Source organism: Patagioenas fasciata, chromosome 1 (genome assembly GCF_037038585.1).
Source record: "Patagioenas fasciata isolate bPatFas1 chromosome 1, bPatFas1.hap1, whole genome shotgun sequence".
Lineage (NCBI taxonomy): Eukaryota > Metazoa > Chordata > Aves > Columbiformes > Columbidae > Patagioenas > Patagioenas fasciata.
This window is the reverse complement of record NC_092520.1, coordinates 179124366-179134099: the sequence shown is the minus strand read 5'-3', so window position 1 is coordinate 179134099 and position 9734 is coordinate 179124366. Positions and strand designations below refer to the sequence as shown.

The 9734-nt window shown below is 41.4% G+C and overlaps 1 protein-coding gene across 1 annotated transcript in view; it reads right to left on the bottom strand.

The window, feature by feature from the left end:
- Positions 1-2184: 2184 nt before the first annotated feature.
- Positions 2185-9734, bottom strand: part of WIF1 (WNT inhibitory factor 1) — a 42654-nt gene continuing 35104 nt past the window's right edge. Inside the window, exons 8-10 of the mRNA XM_065847832.2 lie at positions 5942-6037; positions 5265-5360; positions 2185-3015 (exon numbers count right to left, since the gene is read on the bottom strand). Of these exons, the coding sequence (XP_065703904.1) occupies positions 2894-3015; positions 5265-5360; positions 5942-6037 (314 nt within the window). The 3' untranslated portion in view covers positions 2185-2893. The remainder of the gene's footprint in view (positions 3016-5264; positions 5361-5941; positions 6038-9734) is intronic.

Here is a 9734-nt window from a genome sequence, read left to right as displayed (position 1 = left end):
TCACAGACTTTGACTTAAAACTTCCCTGGCTCGGGGGACTGTGTCTACACAGGAAACTTCGTGCTCATGCTGTCATTAAAAGCAAAGCGGTGGAAAATTTGTGTGCAGAAAGTTGATGTTACTTATGAAAAAGAGTTATGTTACAGTGTGCACTTTGAATAATATTTTTTCCTTTCATAACCTTTCTGACTCTATTCTTCTCTTGATTAATGATATTTCCAAAAATCAGTGATAGAACTCAGAAAACAAAGCAGCAGCATTTAGTGTGTTCAGAACAAGTAGCAAACTAAATTACTTCATATAAAAGAATACACTTGCTATTTTTAAAGAAGCACTTTCTAAGAAATTGACAGGAGCATAAAAAGTTCAGCCAAAATATCTGAGGAATTTTAAGTAAGAAATTTCTGTGCTTTTTACTGTAGCGTGTGACCAATCACTTAAGCCAATCTTTGCTACAGAAAGAGCAAAAAGCTAGTAAATGTGACATCCATGTTTATAAACAGCTGCTGGGGCATCCCTGGAGATACAGAGCATGTATCCATTTAACCTCAGCTTAATATTAATTTCCTTCTTTCATCACTTTTAAGGAAAACCTCAAAAAATGTTTCCATCCTCAACACCTCCCCTGGGTTTTTGTCACCCAAGCATCTTCTCCTGTACCTCAGGCTTCCTCTTTTCTATTCTCTTTTGACCTCAAGAGGACACTTTCGGGAGCTCAGTGACAGGGCACAGCTGAGCTCTTGTCCTGCCCCATTGCCCCCTTTGCTGGCCCTGGTGAAGAGAAAAGCCCAGCTCACACCAGCAGCTGGTATTTTGCCTTCTTGCCTGTAGACACAGCAGATTATCCTTTTTAAGGGAAAGCTGATTTCACCATAATCAACCACAGCTTTGGTGTGAGGGAGAGATCCATGGGTTACCAGGACACAGGAAGGAGTATAGGGGCTGCTGAGGGGATTGAGGTTTGCTCTTCAAAATCCCTGCAGCACAGCCATGCAGCACACAGAGGCAAGCTGGTTGCAGGTCGCATCCTGTCCTGCGTTGCCAACCGAGTGCCCCATGCCTCAGCCTCTCCCTGGTTCCCCTGGAGACTGGGGAGGTGCTGGGGGTCCCACAGGAGGTGTGAGACTGGAGGGCTGGGGGACCACCACTTTGGACCACACCAGTCACAGCTGTTACACACAGCCATGCTAAGAAAGCTCCTTCAGCAAACCTGAGCTGTTTTACTGCCATCCCTAGGGAAGGATATCAGGCAAGCAGCCAAACCACCTTGTTTGGGCTGTTTCTTGTTATCGCCTGGGGTGTAATGGGGGATCAGTCTGGCCCTGCTTCTCCTTCCCAGCCACATTTCTCCCTGCACCGGACCTGCACGGCTGCAGCCATGTGTGGCAAAGCGGGGTTGGTTTCTTGTTGGGTCAGGCTTGCTGGGAAGCATCCACAGTCCCACTGAACGAAGGACAATGTAAAACTGGATCCTAAGAGAGTTGTCTTCTGGCCTAAGCAAGTCTTTTTACTTGGTCTGCCGGTTCACTGACTAACTAAGACCTTCAAAGTCAGGTTACTAAACCTGGGTTATTTCTTTATAACTCAAAACATCCCACTCATAAATTTTATGCCCCAAATTATGTGTTAATTATTTATTTATTTAAATTTATCTCCCACATAATAAGGTTCTCAGAACTACAGTACAGCAAGGGTCAGTGATCATTTGCTGAAGTGAGTATTGCTCTTAATTGCTTCCCAGCCACAGCACATGACAAACTGTGTGGCCCTTGACTGCCCAAACCTTTTACAGTCTGAACACAACACGAGATGGGAGCATCACCCTTGATCAGGAAACATTGCCAGGGCTGGAGTATTACCTACTTGGACAGAGGCTCTGAGGAGAAGATCCTGGGTACCAGAGGTGCCAGGAACAGGGCACACCAGCTTGGTGTGGCTGGTTGGGGAAAGGAGGATGTGGTGAAAGGCAAGTACAAGGAGAGAAACACTTGGACTTTGGTGCTACCCTGTCCTTTGCAAATGCACAAGAAGACGTTGCTTTTCTGCAATATTTTTAAGATCATTGGAGCTAAAAGCAGAGACAGGGAAACCAACCCCACTGTACCCCTGCTTTATGAGGGTGCTCTAGAAAAGCCAGTGTCCCAACCCAGTGCTGGTGAGACGGCAGCAGGCCACACAGAGAAGTACTCGAAAAACTAAAGCGGCATCTTTATTTTATACATAACTGTCAGTATAAAAAGTTTATTACATAAGAGCTGTTTTGTTTACAATATATTATATTGCTTCAAGCTGATGCAGAAAGTTCATACATTATAGTTGTACTTTGTTTACCATATATTATGTTGGTTAAATGGCACCACTGCAGTGTATTTTTAATACATGGTACTTTGCAGAACTGTAAGACCAAAAATAACATTGAATTGAGTTATTCAGTTTTTTAATCAGCCAACTTATTTATTTTTCTTAGGGAAAAGTCTAAATACACAATAGCAAAAATGTAATAGGCACATTTCCTTTGTCTTAGGCAAATTAAATCCGTAGTTATTGAAATGATTCAGGTTAGCATCCATGAGGTTTTCTGCTTGAATATTGTTACTTAATTTTTGGAAAATATTCGCAGCTATATAATCAAATAGAAAGTTTAAACATAACTGAAGTATAGTACAAAACACCATCCAAAGCACTGAAAGAAGCAGCCTATATAATCATGCTATAGAAGTATTTAAAAAACTTAAAAGGAATAGTAAATATCAGCTCAGTGGTTTATAACAAAGCTAATAAAATTCCAGTCGGTAATCTCAACTGTAATGAACAGCATTTTAACATTCAATCCATGAGAGGTTAATGAAGGCTATGAACTTTGTGTAACACGAACCGTTTCAGATGTTGGAGTTCACCAGATATAATTGGACTCGGGTGGAACATGCCTCTCCTCGGCCTTTTTGGGTGAAGGTGTGTGCTGCCTGTGCTTGCTGCCTGCTGGCCTCAGGGCGCTCAGACCGCTGGCTCCGTACCCTGGAAAATTATCCAATTCAGGAGAAGAGAAACCACAGAAGCAGGCTCATGATCCGCCACTAATATTTCAAGTGGAAATAGTCCTCCCCCTGCGTTTGGACAACAGATTTTGCTATGCCTTACTCAAGTGCTCACCCCTCTCTGTGCCCCCCTCCCGGGCTGGACAAGGTGCTGCCAAAAGCAAAGATGCTCTCTCCTCACCAGGGAGCCCAGGGGACAATCAGTGTGCCCAGGCTGCCACTTAGCCCTGGGTTCACACGTGCACTGCCATGCCAGAGCGGAGGGAGAGGGAAACCGCTCCACCAGACCCGAGCTCTGAAGAGAGGCGTAAGCATCACCCCCTGGGGAGAACCTGCACCAGCTACCTGAACTTGGCTTTGGTTTAAGGCTGAACGCAAAGAGAAAGAACAGCAGCAACAATAAACATCTACAGGGGAAAAAAAAAAACAGTCTGAAACAGGCTTAGCAGAGCTGCTTTGTTGTGGAAAATGAAAACGAGCAATAAAAATGGAATTCAAAGTATTATGTTGTAGTTGTAGTTTCATTTACCCATCTCATTACTTAAAGCTCATGGAAATGATGTTGAAAAACTGAGTCCCAGGTTCAATTTTTTTTTAACCACTTCTTTTTAAGAAAACAACTTTACCAAGGAGCCATTGATTTGATGTAATATGAAGCAAGTCTCTCCAATTAGCTATAAATCTCCTCTCAAGATCAGGAGAGGTTTGGTTTTATTTTAAGAGAGCGAATTGCAGTGCGTGCAGACTTGTTTGTGCAATTTAAGCCCTACATGGGTCCTTAAAATGGGGATGAATTTTACCCAATCTCAATTTCTTTGCTGAATACAAAGAGAGTTTTGCAGTGCTAAACACAGCAGTGCTGTACCCAAAGCACAAGTAATTAAGGATGGAAAACTGTGTGATTATTGACTCCTTGTAACACAGTTATGAGTTTTGGTTTTGTTGTACAGGTAATTAGTTCTTTGAGGATAGTCATCCATAGTACATTTTTTTTTTCACTTGCTGTCTTGAGTTCTCTATAAGAAGAGTATTGCAAGAAGAAAAAGTTCATATTAAACTTAGGAAGTTCATATTGATTTCCATTTTTTCTAACCATAACTTATATTAATGGTATTTCTCCTTCAGGGAATGACATAAATTCTTAAACACAGATCCACCAGTTAACAGCAGAAAAGTGGACTTCCCAAACTTCATTTTAACAGCATAAACCATTTTAGTTAGGTGATACTAATTCTTAATGAAAAAACTATATTTATTCTAATATATTTTAATGCGATACAAATCATAGGCATAGACAGAATTTTAAAAAATAATAATATTCAGTTGATGCTGCAATGTAAGGTTCCCATTCCTTGTGGTTATTTGGTAGGTTTTATAGCTGCAAATTTTTTCAACTTTTTAATCATCGCCACTTAGAACATTAAATGTGAATCATTAGCTAACAGTGTTTCAGCTAAACATTAATACCTCATAGGAGAATGCACACAATGTCTCTTGAAGATCTGCTGTTGCAACACTGTTGCACATGAAATATAAAATTGAATCTGAAGTTGTTACTGGATATATACAATGGTATTTCAAATAACTTTATAGTGCCATTTTAAATTCAGTGAAATGATCGGTTGCCTCAGTGGGTGTCAAATGGGTCAATAAGCACAACAGAAATTCATTTTAAGGACTTTAACTTTGCTTTGGGACAATATCTTTTGTGGTGTGTGAAGCATGGGTGGGGAAGAGAACTTGAAAGTCCATAAGCACAGATTTTACAAAACTCTTCAAGTTTTCCCCAAAGTTTATAAAGGACATTACATTTTTTCTAAGTTTTAATCAGCTTTAAAACCTGACAGAGTTTTATTTATAAAAATGCCTACCTGACATTTTAAGGCCAGCTGACATTACTGAGGAGTACTGAAGGACTTTAGATCCCTTCCACAGCATGGGTGGAAGACACACGAGGTCACCTAGAAACCTGGTTGATGCCAGATTCTGGAATTTCTAATACAAGGGCAATCTTGCTAAAACACTTTTAAATAACTCTGAGGTTTTTTTCAACAGTTAAAATTATGAAGTATTGAAAATCTTAATTTTATTGTTTGGATTAACGATTAGGAAAAAATGGAGCATAGCATCATTAATAAGGCTGGAAAGGCTCCTGGAGCAGTCATTTCTGTGCGGCATCGGATGTGTAAGAGCTCCAACAGGGACTCTCCAGGTTTGTTTCTCACTTACTTTTGTTGCAGTGTCTCCCGTGCCAGCCTTCTTTGCACTGGCACTTGTTGGGCTCAGTACAGGTGCCATACAGGCCGCAGCTGGGTTCGCAGACAGCTGTAAGATAGTGAGCACACACACTTGACCTCCTGATGTTCCATCCAGAGACAGGGTTGCATATGTGCTTTCCCTGCTTTTGTTCCTCATGACAGTCTGGTCCTGTCACGGGCTGGGGTTCTCACAGTAAATCTGTGACTTTGCACTGAATGGGTGCAGAGCCCCAAAACATTTCACGCCCCCTATTCCCTGGCAAGGTCTGGTTCAGTCTCTGTCAGGAGAAGCAGATGGAACAGTAGAGCTGAGCGTACACCAGAAGCAGTGGGAGAGAAGGGCAGCCCCAGCATCCCCCCACAAAGTACTCCCATTGGATTTTAACATTGCGATGTATTGATGTTTTATTAAGCATTTCTTTATTACTAAACTGCTATTAGTAAGCTGACACATCGCTGGTTTATAGAAACCCAGGGTACAGAAGAAACTGTGGGGAGGCTTTTGTAAAAAACCTTTCTGTGTACATTGTACGTCCAGAAAGTAAATTAACCTGAACAAACAACTATTTCTGATGTTGTGTATAAAGATACTGTACAGCTAGTCTGACGCTCTACAACAAGGACTAATACAATGGTTTTGGTACTTACGCTTTGAACACAGGTCTCCCTGGTAGCCTTTGGAGCACTTGCATTTATTCTTACCAGTACATTTGCCTCCATTTCGACAGGGCTGATGGCATTTACCTAGAAATTGAAAGCACAAAACCAATGGTCTTAGTCCCCTGCACCTACTGGAGACAAGTGTCTGAGAAGCCTGCCTTGTACCTGAAAAACTCATTGGATGCTGACATAGGAGTGTGCATTGTTGATCCATCAGGAAGCCTCTGCTGCAAGTCTATGCTTCCAATTTATATGCATTCTTCTGCTTTGAAAATATGATAATGATTTGGCACAGCCAAAGCCCATGTGTCCATGCAGCTTTTGCCCAGACTTGTGCCACCTGGGAGTCCGCAGTGTCCCCCATGCCACCAGCCAGTATTGCCTCCTGCTCTTCTCACCCTTTGTTGGGGACGCAGCAGTGTTCGGATGCGGTGTTTGCAAAGAGTGGAATCCATACCCAGAGGGCACAAGCAGAAGGAAACCCAGTGGCATCCCCAAGAGATTTTAAGCATTAGGAGGCTCAGTTACTGACAGGTATGGTGCTACTTGCAGACAGTAGATAGATTGGATGTGTGTGTATCGCCTTGTGGCTGTTGACCACCATGATGCTGTGTATGGTGCAGTGAGGACTATTCCACACTACAGCTCAGAAACTAAAGGTGCATTTAAAAGCACACCCTTCTTTCCTGTTTGCAAAGAGCAGAGCATCTTTGGCAACAGTAATTAAAACTCACAGACATTTTTTGAGGCTTTTGATCCGGAAATTACTTGCCCTCACATTCATGTTTTGCCAGAGGAAAAGACTGGGTCTGATGGTGCTGCTTAGCCCCAACTCGCCTGGGAGGGATGAGATCCATGTTGGTGGAGGAGATCCATACTCAAGCTCTTGCTGGGCCTGACTCACACCAAGGGCCATCCTCAGACTTAATATCCGGTCTCCCATCTCCAGACTGTCAATCCCTTGTTAGAATTTATCTCCATTATTGGACTAGTTAAATCTTTACTTGTCTCTAGGAAGGATGAGCACAGCCCCCACAGGCCAGACCACCCCTAGGCTGAGGGGGGCTCACTGCCACCTTCCTGGCCACTCTTGGGCCACCAGAAGCTGCACCCTCAACCTCTCACCTCCTTGGTGGCCATATGTACCAGTGCAGCTTTTCTCACTGTTGTACAAAACCTTGTTGCATCCTTTCTAATCCCACAATATTTTCTGAATTCTTCAGAACAGCAAAAAAAAACCCCAACCCCTTTCTAGATTTAGCACTAATATTTACCTGAATCTATGAGCAAATGAAAACTGGAACTTGGGGCAGCAAACTGTTTCCTTTCCTTTTTTTTTTTTTTTTAAAGGAAATTAACTGAGACCTGCACATGATAATTTATGCATCAACACTCATCCTTTCCACTGCTGGTTTGCTGTGCTGACAATCTCAGTGAATGCACTCATATCATGGTCACAGGCACTTCCCTTGGGAGCTCAATAACCCTCTAGTGCTTGCTCAGCTCTCAAACCCATCAGACTTCTGCGATGCATGTGTGTATCATCAATATAAAAGAGACATTTGTTCCTAATGTGCATAATTATCTTAATAGCCCTGAAACAAGCTTCATAACCAGTTGACTAAAAAAACATGCTAAGGAGAGTTTCTGCAAAAGCATAGTTTCCCTGCAGAAGCCTTTGGAGAGGGAACCTGTAGGTACTCTAATTTGCAGGCATTTGGATCTGAAGTAATTAATGACTGAAAGGAGAAGTGCTGAGGAAATCTGGGGATTCTCCTATTTCTTGAAGTAAATCTGAAGAATATGAGTCAAGGGGTATGATACCAACTTTCACAGAACTGCATTAGTCAAATACTTGGCTCAGCACAGCTCAATTAACTTTGGACTAAGATATTTTCACAAATGGAAGGAAAGAGTAATAACTCTCTCTGTTATTGACTGAGACATGAAAAAACAACAAAACAGTTGGTAACAAATGGGGAGAAATCCAAAACAAAATAAGACTCTCTGCACTCAAACTGAAACACTAATTAGAGTCAAAGCATAACCATAGCTAGAAAAAATCTGAAAGACTGAATGCTTGTTAGTATTGTAGACTGGGTCCAGTACATTTCCCAGGAGTCTTAGAGGCTGATTCAACTGTTAGACAAGCAGTCAAAATCTTTAAACAATATTAAAAAAAAAAAAAAATGCAGTTTTCAAAAGATAGCTTTCTGCCTGTTGAAAGGTTTTCTCCCCTTGTTATTTCAAGACTCTCATGACTGAATGTAGCTGGCCCTGGATTTAAGAAAATAGTCTGAGCTGTGTTTCTCCTCTGGTGTTTCTAAGACTCGTCTAGCATTTCTCGCAGTCTTCCACTGTTGTGCTGGCACTGGTTCAGTGCCCAGAGGTGGTAGCAGCCATCAATCACAGTCTAACAATTGCTGTTCCAGCTTTACAAAAAACAAAGGAAGTGCATAGCTTTCCTTGCTCTCATCAACAGGATCCCAGCTAAGCTCTTAGCATACTCTGATACTGATATTTTTTTCTTTTGTACAGAAACTACTTTACTGTCTGTATTTCAATAATTTAATTTGAGTCACACAGGTAAGCCTTTGTCAGAAGCCAAAGTCCATTGTACCTGTCCAAAGTAGCAGTAGACTACTACAAGCTCAAGAGCCCCTGGGACAGACCAATTAAGTGGAGCACTCTTAATTATACATGATGTGGTATCAGTTCTAAGAGTTTTCCTCAAAAAAATGACTACTGACATAAAATACATGCTTCTCAAACTTTGAACCAAAACTCATTCATCATCTGAGAAGTATCAGCACTGACTTCTTGGAGACTGAAGAAAGAAATGAGGTTCTGTCAGAGTGTCAAATTTGAACTTGATATAAGCAAAGGTAAATTCAGTGGAAACCCACACTGCTGTTCTCACTGACATCTGATCTGAATTTGTATCAAATAGCAATTTTTATTAATTTAATAACAATGAAGCTTTACTGCTTCCATTCGGCTTCATTTTTGATTAGGTAAAAAGGAGTTATAAAATTCCTTGTAATGGATATAGTGAAACATTTACTTACATCTACTCTTTATCTACATGTAAATACTGTGCAAAATGTAGGTCTTAGGTATATGTGCTCTTTCTTTGCACAGTAATTATTTTATTGTCTCACATTGGTATTAGAGTTTATTTCCACGCATTTCCAAATGCTTTGATGATACAAATTTCATAACTGTGAGAAAAGCTTGTCTCTACTGATGCATATTAAGAAATCAGATCTTCTGGGCCCTCCCAGGCCAAATGCTGCTCCCTGCACTCCCGTGAAGGCACTAGGGAATGTCAGCGAGATTATTTACAGCAGGAGAAGCTCCTTGCACAGCATCCTACTAGAAGCTTTAAGCCCAGAAAGAACAGCCCGGGTGTATGTTCTCAAAACCAAAATGCTCATACTCTATTCAAGTGTGGGGAACTATAGAAGTAATCCAATTTAACTGAGCTATGAGAAAACTCTTCTTTTAGTGAGATCAAATACTTGACAGCTGACCTCCCAGATCTGTTCCAGCCTGGCTGTATCTCCACCCCCAACTTTACAGAGCACACTTAGATCAACCATGAACTAAAATATTTTGAATTGCTTTGATGCTAAACTTCTGAAAATAGCAAGTCTTTTGATGTTTGTGACATGGATTTCCAAGTTGCCATGTGAATGCAACTTAATATGTTAAGCGAAAGCTCTCTGCTCTTATCCTCCCTCTACCCCAAGCCTTTCTATTCCCAGCTTATAGTGGCCCT